The 12,082-nt window shown below is 49.5% G+C and overlaps 5 protein-coding genes across 5 annotated transcripts; 4 read left to right on the plus strand and 1 right to left on the minus strand.

The window, feature by feature from the left end:
- Positions 1-261: 261 nt before the first annotated feature.
- Positions 262-2,701, plus strand: BC939DRAFT_503219 (uncharacterized protein; the record flags this gene model as incomplete). The annotated part of the gene is made up of 7 exons (XM_051560377.1): positions 262-984; positions 1,070-1,318; positions 1,434-1,638; positions 1,723-1,801; positions 1,881-1,938; positions 2,016-2,234; positions 2,399-2,701. The coding sequence occupies 7 exons, from the start codon at positions 262-264 to the stop codon at positions 2,699-2,701; spliced, it is 1,836 nt and encodes a 611-aa protein (XP_051412074.1).
- A 1,107-nt stretch (positions 2,702-3,808) lies between these two features.
- Positions 3,809-5,629, plus strand: BC939DRAFT_451608 (heat shock protein 70 family). The gene has a single exon (XM_051555698.1). It carries the CDS (start codon positions 4,083-4,085, stop codon positions 5,274-5,276), a length of 1,194 nt encoding a protein of 397 aa, XP_051412075.1. The 5' UTR covers positions 3,809-4,082; the 3' UTR covers positions 5,277-5,629.
- A 1-nt stretch (position 5,630) lies between these two features.
- Positions 5,631-6,721, plus strand: BC939DRAFT_528971 (uncharacterized protein). The gene is made up of 2 exons (XM_051561481.1): positions 5,631-6,373; positions 6,575-6,721. Exons 1-2 carry the CDS (start codon positions 5,769-5,771, stop codon positions 6,582-6,584), a joined length of 615 nt encoding a protein of 204 aa, XP_051412076.1. The 5' UTR covers positions 5,631-5,768; the 3' UTR covers positions 6,585-6,721.
- A 256-nt stretch (positions 6,722-6,977) lies between these two features.
- Positions 6,978-8,328, minus strand: BC939DRAFT_451610 (uncharacterized protein). The gene has a single exon (XM_051555699.1). The coding sequence runs from the start codon at positions 8,056-8,058 to the stop codon at positions 7,402-7,404; it is 657 nt and encodes a 218-aa protein (XP_051412077.1). The 5' UTR covers positions 8,059-8,328; the 3' UTR covers positions 6,978-7,401.
- A 748-nt stretch (positions 8,329-9,076) lies between these two features.
- BC939DRAFT_162492 (uncharacterized protein) lies at positions 9,077-10,903 on the plus strand. The gene is made up of 2 exons (XM_051550304.1): positions 9,077-9,262; positions 10,459-10,903. The coding sequence occupies exons 1-2, from the start codon at positions 9,114-9,116 to the stop codon at positions 10,694-10,696; spliced, it is 387 nt and encodes a 128-aa protein (XP_051412078.1). The 5' UTR covers positions 9,077-9,113; the 3' UTR covers positions 10,697-10,903.
- Positions 10,904-12,082: the final 1,179 nt, after the last annotated feature.

Here is a 12,082-nt window from a genome sequence, read left to right on the forward strand (position 1 = left end):
TCATCATTCTTGCAATCATTATCATCATTAAACATATAAACATATCTTTTTTTGTATCCATTGCTTTGACGCTCACACTTTATGCCCTTGTGGGTCAGAATGCTTGCAGAATGGCTCCATGAGATCAAAAGGGCTGTTCGGATTTAAGGGGTCAATGATATTCATTTACCCCTGGACCATTCTTTTTTCGTCCTTTTACCGTGCGAAAGTCACCCACACCTTGCGTTACTGCATCAACGGAAGACATCCCCCTCCCACAACATGGCACAGGACTTCAGCGATCCCCTCACGTCGGCCGCATATGCCTCCTCTAAGACTGCATCGGGACACGATCCCCTGCTTGCACCAGTTCCAGTACCAGTGACAGCTGCGAACGAACGGCCCATTCCATCCGTGAACACCAGGACAACCAAAATCACCCAGAGCACTTCTGATCCCTTGTCGTCGCCGACTATAAAGAAATCGCTTGCGCAGAATCGTCCTACACCGTCTGCATCCGTCCATCAAAGGGCCTCATCACCAGCCCCTTCAAAAACGACGTCGATAGGGACTAAACCTAATCGCTTCTCCGACATCTCTTCGTCCTCCTCCCCTTCTTCACCCCTATCGCACCCCTTCTCTGATCCTCTCAGCAGTGACAGTATCAACGGCGGTCATGAGCCATACAGGCACGAAAACGGCTTCTTTGACAGAAGTAATAGCAACCTGAACCACCGTTCGACAATCGCTTCCTTCCCGCCGAACCCCCGCGTCAGTACCTCAGCCAGCGGTAGCAGCAGCAGCGTACCCAACAGCACAATTCACTCTCCAGTGCCTCCTGCAAAGACCGTCAGCAGTCCAAAAACAGTCTCATCGCCGCCAAGAACTAGCCGGCGTGAGTCTTCGTATGAGCAGCAACGCGTCAAGGCACCTCAATACCTCCATATCACCATCCCGGACACGGATCGAAGAGGCAGAGATGGCCTCTTTACGCTTTCTGTTCAAGTAAAGAATAGCGCGCGAAATATGTAAAACAAATGTTATCAAACATTCGGCAGGCTATTGACGCTCTCTATGAATAATTTTGTAGACGAACATGCCTCGATACAAACGCCAGTCGTATCGTAATGTTACGCGCTCCTATCTCGAATTTGTCAGGCTGAGGGAACATCTTGTCGCAGAGCATCCAGAGGTCATTGTTCCTGTGCTGCCCCCAGAACGATCGTTTGTGAGTGCGTCGGACATTCAATCAATGCGCCTTTTCGTGGAGAGGATAAGTCGCCATCCGGTTCTCTCACAGGATTATGAGCTGCAGATGTTTATTGAGTCTGAGTTCGGCGTAAGTCCAGAACCAGAGCTGTTCAATTGGATGAGTTGTTGCTGGTGTTTTTGCGTTTTATTTTATTGTGCTCATGCTTTCGAGAATTTCTTTTATTTGCCCGCGGGATCTACAGTTTCTTCCGCCAGCCAAGCCCAAAAAGATTTTGGGCAAATTACTCAACATCGGCGTGAAGAGATTCAGCTCTGGAGGAGGGGCCAGTTTATCAATGGGCGATACTGACGACGAATTCGAAGAGGAGAGGGCCGTTGCATCTAAGGTCGAGACCAAACTGCAGACCGTAATCAAATGTCTGGACAGGGAGATCAAAGCCAGGAGAGGTGAGTGTCTTTGCCGCCAAATGTCATGCCTCTCCGCGGGATATATCACAATTAGGTACTGAGTCTGGAACATCTATCTTGCAGATCTTAGTTCAAAGGAATCTGAGCTGGCAACGCTGAGTAATGCATCGGCGACTACTGAGAGTTCACAGGAGTTGGCAAGGTAAACAGATGCCGGCCTGCAGAACAAGCAAGGGTAGATGAGTGATAGGAATAGTGGATGCTAACACGGATGATCACAGAACATTCAAACTGCTAGCAAAACCACTGGATGGTATGGCAAAAGCCAGTAAAGCACAGGTAAGCACACCAGCTCTGTCAATTCTCAATTGACACATTCGAATGCTAACTCACCATCCTTTTGTCCGCTTGCATAGGTCGGAGGTGATGCCACAGTGCTGGGAAGCTTTTTAGAGTATAAATTACAGCATGTGCAGACACTTTCTGGTGCACTGCACTATCGGTTGTCTGTCCTGGGCGAGTACGATGCAGCGATCAAGAGCACAGAGAGTAAGCGTAAAATCATGGAGAGGCTGAGATCGTCGACAAACATCAACCCCGAGAAGGTGACGGACAGCATTGACGACCTAGAGGATGTAAGTGTTCATCTCAATTTTGTACTCCGTGCAACGCAAACCTTACAGGAACGTGGAAACCCCGATTACTCCGTTGTCATTAACCGATTACCCGCCTTTCTTGCCTCTTAAACCTTTGGACTGCTCTTGATTTACATCCTCGATGGCGTGAAACCTCATACAAGGCGGTACTGTTCGAGGGCAATATGAAAAAGAGGATGGAGCAAGTCTCGACAGCCCTGACGAAAGATCTGGAAGGATATAAACATCAAAGTCAGGAGGATCTCTTGCGCGCTCTACAGCAGTACAGTCAACGACAGGTTGGATTCGAAAGGGCGAAATTAGAAGAGTTGCTGTCTGTCAGTGCAGGGCTCGGGACGGATCAGGGCCAGGAGGGGCCAGAAAACGATCATCCGCAGCGGAGTGGGCGTCTATCTGCAGGCAGCCCTTCGCCCAGCAGGAATTCGCGAGGATCATCACCCGAGTGAGCCTGATCCTCCTGCAACGCAGCTGGGTAAAATAAAGCGAACACCAATCGGGCCCCACTCGTATTTCATTGGCTTGTTGACCTCTGTTGGCCCCCTGTTGACCAGCTCGAAGCGACTGAGCCGTAGCGTTGGGATCTTCCGGGATTTGCCACCAATCGTTGCCAGTGACTGGTTGAAGCGGAGAAAAAAAAGAAAGCGGCAGAAAACGCATCATTGTCTCCGCACTTCCATGGGGTTCTTTTCGCTTCAATTGCCTTTTATGGAGTGGGTGGCTTGCTGCGCATCATCAACAATCTTGTTTCCCCCAGCTCAGAAGGACTCATATTTAACGGCCTTTCGGGTACGTCCATCCCCTTCCCCCAACTTGATTCCCCCTCCTTCCTTCCCTCACCTCCTCATACCGCAACCATGTTGAATCTCGCTCGCCTGTCCCGCTCCGCGGCCAACATCCATGCTAAGAGGGTAAGTAAGCTTTGTCTTTCGTTCACCACCCTTGTTCTGCTTTGCCACCCCTGATCAGTGTGCAGTATTTTATTTATGTCTCAGGAACGAGATCTGATTCAGGAACTCAGGAGATCAACCGTCCAAAAAAAAAAAAAAACGAAAGTCTGAACAGCAAACTAACACGCACGATTGTTTTTACCTTGTTGCTTTGAATGAATGATAGGTTGCTGCCCGTTCGTACAGTGCCATCAATGGACCCGTTATCGGTATCGATCTCGGAACCACCAACTCTTGCGTCGGTATCATGGAAGGAAAGATTCCCCGCGTCATTGAGAACGCCGAGGGTGCCCGCACCACCCCCTCGACCGTTGCCTTCACCAAGGAGGGCGAGCTCGTCGTCGGTCAGGCTGCCAAGCGTCAGGCCGTTGTCAACCCCGAGAACACCCTCTATGCCACCAAGCGTCTGATCGGTCGTCTGTACTCTGACAAGGCTGTCCAGCACGATATCAAGACCGTCTCCTACAAGATCGTCAAGCACCAGAACGGAGATGCCTGGGTCGAAGCCCGCGACAAGCAGTACTCTCCCTCCCAGATCGGTGCCTTCGTTCTCGGAAAGATGAAGGAAACGGCTGAGGGCTATCTCGGAAAGAAGGTCGGTCACGCCGTCGTCACCGTCCCCGCCTACTTCAACGATGCCCAGCGTCAGGCCACCAAAGATGCCGGAAAGATTGCTGGTTTGGACGTTCTCCGTGTCATCAACGAGCCCACCGCTGCTGCCCTTGCCTACGGTTTGGACAAGGCCGGTGACCGTGTTGTCGCTGTCTACGATCTGGGTGGTGGTACGTTCGACATTTCCATTTTGGAGATCCAGAACGGTGTCTTTGAGGTCAAGTCGACCAACGGAGACACTGCTCTTGGTGGTGAGGATTTTGATGCTATGCTCGTCAAGCACGTCGTCGAGGAGTTCAAGAAGGAGCAGGGCTTGGATCTTTCGAACGACCGCATGGCCATTCAGCGCATTCGTGAGGGTGTCGAGAAGGCCAAGATCGAGTTGTCTTCAACCCTCCAGACCGATATCAACCTTCCCTACATTACTGCCGACAGCACTGGCCCCAAGCACATCAACATCAAGATGACCCGTACCAAGTTCGAGGCCCTCGCCAAGGACCTCATTAATCGTACCATCGAGCCCTGCCAGAAGGCCATCAAGGATGCTGGCGTCCAGTTGAACGAGATTAACGAGGTCGTACTCGTCGGAGGCATGTCTCGTGTTCCCAAGGTCATCGAGACTGTCAAGCAGGTCTTTGGCCGTGAGCCCGGCAAGTCCGTCAACCCCGATGAGGCCGTCGCTATCGGTGCCGCCATCCAGGGAGGTGTCTTGGCCGGCTCCGTCACCGATATTCTCTTGTTGGATGTCACCCCTCTTTCCCTCGGAATCGAGACCCTCGGAGGTGTCTTCACCCGCTTGATCAACCGCAACACCACCATCCCCACTAAGAAGTCTCAGGTCTTCTCGACTGCTGCCGATGGCCAGACCCAGGTCCAGGTTCGTGTCTTCCAGGGTGAGCGTGAGTTGGTCCGTGATAACAAGTTGTTGGGCGACTTCAACTTGCACGGCATTGCCCCCGCCCCCAAGGGTGTTCCCCAGGTTGAGGTCTCCTTCGACATCGATGCCGATGGTATTGTCAACGTCGGAGCCAAGGACAAGGCCACTGGCCGCGACCAGTCGATGTCGATTGTTGCCTCCTCGGGCTTGTCTTCGGATGAGATTGAGAAGATGATCAAGGATTCCGAGCTCTTTGCCGACTCTGACCGCAAGAAGAAGGAGCAGATCGAGGCCACCAACCAGGCCGAGTCTATCATCACTGAGACTGAGAAACACATGAACGACTTCAAGGATCAGTTGGACTCGACCGAGGCCCAGAAGATCAAGGACCAGATCGTCAAGCTGCGTGATGTTCTTGCCAAGGGCGAGGTTGTCGAGGCCGAGGAGATCAAGAAGGAGTACACTGACCTTCAGCAGGGATCGCTCAAGCTGTTCGAGATGGTTTACAAGCAGAACGCTGCCAAGTCCGCTTCGTCTTCGTCCCAGGACACCACCGTCGAGAACGAGGAGCCCAAGAAGAACTAAGCGCTCGTGGTAGCAGTCTTGCATCTTTTTCTTTTGTTTCTTATATTGCCATTCCTTTCAACACATGTAACATCAGTCAGTCTTTCTCTCACACCCATCCCTGCCATATAATGTCGCTTTTCTGGTTATCTTTTTCATCCTTTTAGACTTTGTTCTCTAGACAGATAAAAGAATAGAATCTCGCTGTAATTATCTCTCACATGCCATAATAAATAGACATTCAGAAAAACATATCGCAATCGATGAGATGAGTTGCTTCGGAAGAAGTTGGGAGGTGCTTGAGGTGCTTTGGATCAAGGTTTGCTCTGGATTCAAGGTGAGCTGGATGAGCAGTCAAGATTACTCCGCTGTAAACAGCAAGCCACGTATTCTTCACCCTCTGGGAACGGGCATAGCAGGACAGGGGCAAGAGATCACTCCGTCCTTCTGCCTCGATTGCTCATTCGCGAACCTTTGACCCCAAGGAAGCACCTTGTTCAGACAGGATATATAATGTTCCGCGCACTCTCAAAAGGAAGCACCGTTGCAGCCGCGCTGGCTCAACGCCAGGTTCTCGCCACACAAACCCGGGTTCATGCCGCTGCGACCGTAGCCTCATTCCATAGCTCATCTTTCTGGAACAACAACAATAGCAGCAGCAACAAGACTAGTGGCGACACTGAACTTTCGGACATCTTTGCCACGATTCGTTCGAACAGCAGCAACAGCGGCGACAACATCAACACAGGCAAAACCAGCAAGTTGCTGAACAGCTCTCGCAGCAGCGCCGGAACGACTGGTGCTGCACGCTCAGGGACCTCTTTCTTTGGCCTGGGGGCTCCAAAGGCGAACACGACATCGAACCCGATTCATCTGGACACGAACCATGCGACGGAGGGACGTTCGTTCAAAGTGAACTCCCCGGCGATGATCGATCAGACATACAGACGGTTGCGTACGGCCCTGAACCAGTCGAACGTGAAGCGGGAATTGCGTCTGAGGAGGACTTATGAGACAGGTCATGTGCGGATGAGACGCGAGAAGCAGGAACGGAACAAGAAGTTGTTTGGAGCCATGGTCAGGAAGAAGATTGAATTGATCAAGTTGATGAAAATTCGGTACGTCCGTCGTTCTCTCCTCTCTCTCCTCAACCTTGCAGCCTTGCAGTTGCGACTTTGATTGTGGAGATCGTCTTGTTTTTTTTGTTTTTGTTTTTTTTACGAGCGCGCTTATTTTCAGATGAATGTATCGCTTATGTTGTCTAGTGTGCTACTATATTAATCAATGGTCTTTTGTTCTCTTCTTCCTATCTCTTTTAGCGGTATGTAAAGGGGCGGGCATAGTGCAAAGCAATTGCGGACAGGATAAACAGCGCACTGAAGGGATATTATTGCAGGAGTCAATAGACTTTTCTTTTTTTTTTAGAAAAGGAATAAAAAAAAAAAACGGCACAAAATATCTTGCAGGAATCTGTAATGATGCGTTAGACTAGCACTGGCTAGCATGCATGGGAGCGTTGCAACCAGGGAAAAAAAAAAAAAAAAATCGCTGCCCTTTGGGCGCACGCGACCTTTTCGTCCCATCGCGGCACAAAATTTGGTTATGTCATTTTTCTGCCCCCAAAGAGACCAACCAAGCCCTGCTGTACACCTTTTCCAGACAAAGAACAAGCCTATGGTTTCTATATCCCTGCTTCAAGTAGACTATGCCGTTAGTTACACATATGTTTGAAGCTAAGCGCGTCGCTAGTTTTATTCTAATGTTCTGGGATTCTGGGAATATGTTACAAGGTGCTATGTACAAGTGTGCATGTATCTGGCTATGTATGTACAGAGAGAATGGAATGGAGAATTCGCCCGTCCCCCGCCCCCCAAGCCGACCGCCCATCTTTTCAGCTGAGACGCAATGAAAAAACGTCCCGCAGAGATATATAAAAAAAAAGTACGCGGAACTAAACCATACTCGTGCGCTAAGCGATTTGAAAGCGCGCGCGAACAACGTCAAGTATCGGTCATCCTTGACTGTGCACTACTAGACTCGCCACGATCTTCGTCATTGGCTTTGTGCAACGCCCGATCTTCCCAAGGCCTCCCCCTTGCGAGCCCATGCGTGCAAACCAGAGACGATTTCTGGACCCATCGCCCGTCTAGGCTTCGGCTGTCTCCGGCCCCTCGTCCATGGCCCCGTCGTCTTCTTCTTCATCTTCTTCGAGAAGCTCGCCCTCGATGGTGCCATCGACCTCCTCGTCAGCGTCGGGTCTAAACATGTTATCGGCCTCTGTGTCAAGTAGCTCGTTTCCAGCATCATCATCGTCATCGTCCAAGACGGCGTGGCCTTCAAGTGTACGATCGGACCATTGCTCTGGAAGCACTGCTCTGGTATGAATCGGAGATGATGACTCCTGCTGCTGCTGTTGTGGATACTGCTGCTGCTGCGGCTGTGATTGCTGTGGTGACTGGTGAAGAATGTACGATGTCTTATCTGGATCACCGCCTGTCTGATCTGGAGACTCAACAGGAAGAGCTCTTCGTTGATGCGCAACAAGTCTCTGGGTTGGCACTCGACGAATCCGGGCTCTCCCGTGTGATGGCTGTGCAAACGGCGAAGTGTGACGCAAGGGCTGTGCGTTCAAGGGTTGTGGCAAAGGTATTGATGCTGGGGAGGAGGAGTATGGGGGTATGATGGATAGGAGCCTAGAGATGGGTGCGGCGTTGACGTGGATAAGAGCGGGATCCTGGGATAGAGCGATCAAGGCCAGGAGGAAGGATGATAGCAAGAACGTGCTTGAGTGTGCTTGAACCATGGCTTGTCTGATAGTTGGTTGGAGAACACGGAAGATTGGATCGAAGGAGGATTGCACGGTTTGATTGTGAAAGGTCAAAGGGGCGATGGTGGGGGAAGAGTTGAAAAGAAAGCAGAAGTAGTAGAACTTGAGAGTGAGAGGAGAGAAAGGCGGGGATGTGGACTTTAAATAAGTATGGTACGATATGACTTGGGGCGCCCACTGAATGGGCTTTTATACTACGGGAAATGGTACATGTGGTGGTGCTATGGTGTAAAAGGTCAGGAAGTACCACAAAGGAAAAAAGAAGAAGCAGCCCATTCCAAGAAAACACACCCAGCTCTTTACTCCATTGATGTTTGTAAATAGGAGCTGCAATGCATGGGGACCATAGAACTGACATCTATATAACAAATGTATCCACCATGTATGCCTGTCAATGCTGGGTACTGCTGACATCCTGGACCCATCCCAGCGGCGTTTTCTCCAGAGACGGTGTCTCTAAACCATACTATACGCTCGTGGAGGGGGACCAAATCAGGAGAGCACGAAATAAGAACCGGCGAGGGATACACGCCAGGAGGGAATGGCAACAACATCAGCTGTGCCGAGTGTCGCATCTCCTTGCTTTTCTTTTCCTTATCCCTGCCGATAATCCTCCTTACAGCAGGGGCGTTATCCCAAGCCTTGTCCCTTTTGTGGCAAAAATAAACTCGGATATGGAAAAGGGCTAAGAGGGCGGCGGCATTTTTTTTGTACTTGTACAGCCGAGATTTTTACTGCCTGTACTTGTCATCTGGCCTGGTCATCGTCGCATAAGATGGCGCTAGGCCGAGAGAGTTAACAGTATTGGTAGCAGACCATGAGTCTTTTACTCTTTGCGCCAGATGTCATCCCTTGTATGTAAAGAACATTCCCCCCCATCCACGATTAGAAACCCATGAGCTCCCTATTTTTATTGCGCCTCATCATGATTGAGAATTTAAAAGCAGTAAAATATTCCCGGTAACAACTCTGTTACCAGAGCCCCAGGGTCAGAGGAGGAGGGCCTTGAATGTATATTTTATTGTAACAGCATGTTTCGCCCTGTTGCCTTGTTACTTTTGTATACCTTCTCGCACTACCCATTGACCAGTTTATCTGATCATTATGGTGCACCTTCAGGGCCCCTATTGTCTAAGCAAAGGCGCGTTAGCGAAGAGACTATGGTCATATGTTTTCGATGGTAGGATCCTTAGCACCTGTAACCAGAGCCGCTATAGCCCAGGGTTGGACAATAGCGCTTTTTCTTCATGGAGAATCATGAACAGCCTCATGATTTCTTTTATCCAAGTGCGGTCTGTATTGCTTTTTACACACGCCAGCTTCAAAAAAAAAAAAAAAAAAAAAAATGCTCAAAGCTCAAACGAAATTGGCATGTATTCAGAATGACTCTGTCGGTTGCCAAAGTCCTGAGCGAAAGGGAAGTGTCTTTTTCGACCATCTCAAGTCCTAGCCTTTACCTAGGAATGCGCTGGGCGTTCAGATGAAAATGATGTACGCTCGAAGCAACGCTCTTTGTCGCTAACGCGCTACACAAACGAACAGACGCATACACAAACAAACAAACACGGAAACAGCAGAAAGGATTCGGCGTGTGACACAAATTTCCTTTCCTGTCGCGCTGGCAAACACTGGTAATATTTCATAAACAAACACTCAGCATAGAGAACAAGCACTGTCAGTGGCAGTTTCTTATGTGTATAAAAGAGAATGACGACAGATGTACTCAAAAGGCCATCCGCTTATCAGCAAGACGCATGGTCAGACTCAGCAACTCCGAGACAGGACGTACATACAGTAGACTATCTACGCGGGTCAGCGATAGATAAACCTGCTGTGAAGAAGGATTTTTGAGTAATAATAGAAAACAACAAGAAGAAAAAAAAAGGGTGCTGAATAGCCACCACAGCTCTTTTGTTTGCGACCCCACTCCAACATCAGGTCAAATTTCCGATATCTCGATTCAAAGTCCGTGTAGCGGTGTTACAGGTGGACGTCAAAAAAACTGCCGAGTCGGTGCTTGTTGTTATCTCTCTCTCTCTTCTCAGCCAGCCAATCCGCGGCAGTACCTGGCCCACCTCTTCCAAGACCAGGGTGTTATCAGCGGATGCGGCCGTTGAAATAGCCATGCTGACTAGTTGCTGCTGCCCAGATCAGTATTGTAAAAAACGATCTACAATTGAATTATTTGGAGATATCTGGCTGCGGGCTTGTCAATCTGGTCGGTTCTTGGGTGGCAATAATCGGCAATCAAGAGATACGGAGCAGGGTCCATGCGCATCGGTACCTGACTCGCATTGACATGTTCGAGAACAGATAAAAAAAAAGGTATAAAAAGGCACTTTTCCTCACGCACTTCTCTTTTCTTTCCATTGTCAGCACCGTTCTTCGCATACACACACACACTTTCCACCCACTTTCCAAACAGCCAAACACACAAAATGGATACCAACGTCTCTTCCATGGCCTTCTTCAGGAACATGAAGTGCAACAATGCGGCCCCATCCACCTCGGCCCCTTCCTCGGCTTCCCGCTCCCACTCCGGTCGCCTGTTCTCGTTCAAGCGCAACAAGGCATCGCGTGCCTCCGAGATCGGTCCCCTGAACCCTGGTTCTGAGAAGATCATGAACTCGACCAACAGTTCCTCAAGCTCGCTCTCGCGGGGTTAAACCAAGCCAGTCGAACGCCGCGTTGCTCGATCAAGACAACCAAGTCTAGCCGAATACTGCGATAAGACGCCTAAGCGTTAACGCATACCCCACTCCAAGAGATATGGGATTCTTTCCATCACCACAAGTGATCTGTGAATTACTTTAGCATCGTTATTACTCTCTCATCCTTCATTGTGTGTACTATACCCCCGATAATAATAAACCTACCGAGCATTCCGAGTTCAACATCTGCAAGTCATGCTAGTCCAGCTTGACAGTATCGTGAGGTTACTCTTTAAACAGCAAGTGCAAATGGCCAATTAAATAGCCATGTTCGTTTATTCACTTGCTTGTGCTAAAGTCTATGTGTGAGGCTCGGTCAATTGCGAATAAAGACAGGGTTAATGCACAGCCGCTGTTTGCACACTGAGGCCAATGTCAAGAGTCGATCTCTAGTTGGTTTTGCTACTTGTTGCTGTGCAATGAAATGTGAGGCTCTTTAATGCCAGGTCTTTCAATGCGCAAGCATTGTCGCATCACGGTACCAAAGTGCCAGTGCTAGTAGTTCTTTCTGGTAAACCTTAAATGTCCCACCCCAGATTGAGCGCGTTTCAGAATAACTTGGAGGTGACATGAAGGTGATCAGTATGCCCCAATACCACCGCAGAGAGTGAAAGAGGAGGTAAAGCAGCTCCTTAGGGACATTGCCGTTCAGAGATATAGGCATACGCAGCAGAAGTAATGTGCTTGCCAGTTCAGGCTTAGTTTGCCCCCCGCCAATCTTCCGCAGAGTCGAAGTATTCGGATCACAAGGTTGCTATGCCTCATTACCAACTGGTCAAAAAGGCGCTGTGCCGTCTTTATGGTGCCGTCCGTCCCTATTTTTCTTGAGTGCCTATCTTCTTCAAAGACCTCTTCGTTTCTCGCTCTCCCACTTGTCTCTCTTCCTGGTTTCGTTCTGTTCGTTTCGTGGTCTGGTCAATCTATGTTCCATAAGTCCGACTTCAAAGAGTGCCCCTGTCTGTGTTTGAAGTCTTCCAATCCACTAATCCACTATCCATTGCCGTTGTCGAGTTGCCTCTTTGGGATGCCTATGAATCGGCTGCGAGGAAGTAATTGGCGGAAGTGACAAGAAAGAAGCGGAGGCTGAAGAAGTGCAGTTTGTACGTGTTTTTTTTTTCTTTTTTTTCTGCTCCCCTTTTCCCATTCTCATCTCTTCTTTTTTTCCTTGTCCTTTCATCCGCTTCCATCATCCCCCATCCTCATCCCCTCACCTTCCATCATCCTCACTGCCCCCTTCGCCGTTATTTGTTCTATTTCTTGTTCCTTTTATTGCTGATTCTCCCTTGTCG

The sequence above is a fragment of the Gamsiella multidivaricata genome (assembly GCF_025024155.1).
Source record: "Gamsiella multidivaricata strain RSA 2152 chromosome Unknown BC939scaffold_33, whole genome shotgun sequence".
NCBI lineage: Eukaryota > Fungi > Mortierellomycota > Mortierellomycetes > Mortierellales > Mortierellaceae > Gamsiella > Gamsiella multidivaricata.

Bases quoted from the DNA above. Each gene is read 5' to 3' on its own strand.
- BC939DRAFT_528971 (XM_051561481.1), top strand. From the start codon at position 5,769: ATGTTCCGCGCACTCTCAAAAGGAAGCACCGTTGCAGCCGCGCTGGCT.
- BC939DRAFT_451608 (XM_051555698.1), top strand. From the start codon at position 4,083: ATGCTCGTCAAGCACGTCGTCGAGGAGTTCAAGAAGGAGCAGGGCTTG.
- BC939DRAFT_162492 (XM_051550304.1), top strand. From the start codon at position 9,114: ATGTTTCGCCCTGTTGCCTTGTTACTTTTGTATACCTTCTCGCACTAC. The intron at 9,263-10,458 runs GTAGGATCCTTA...TTCCATTGTCAG, and splicing joins ATGGTCATATGTTTTCGATG to CACCGTTCTTCGCATACACA.
- BC939DRAFT_451610 (XM_051555699.1), bottom strand. From the start codon at position 8,058: ATGGTTCAAGCACACTCAAGCACGTTCTTGCTATCATCCTTCCTCCTG.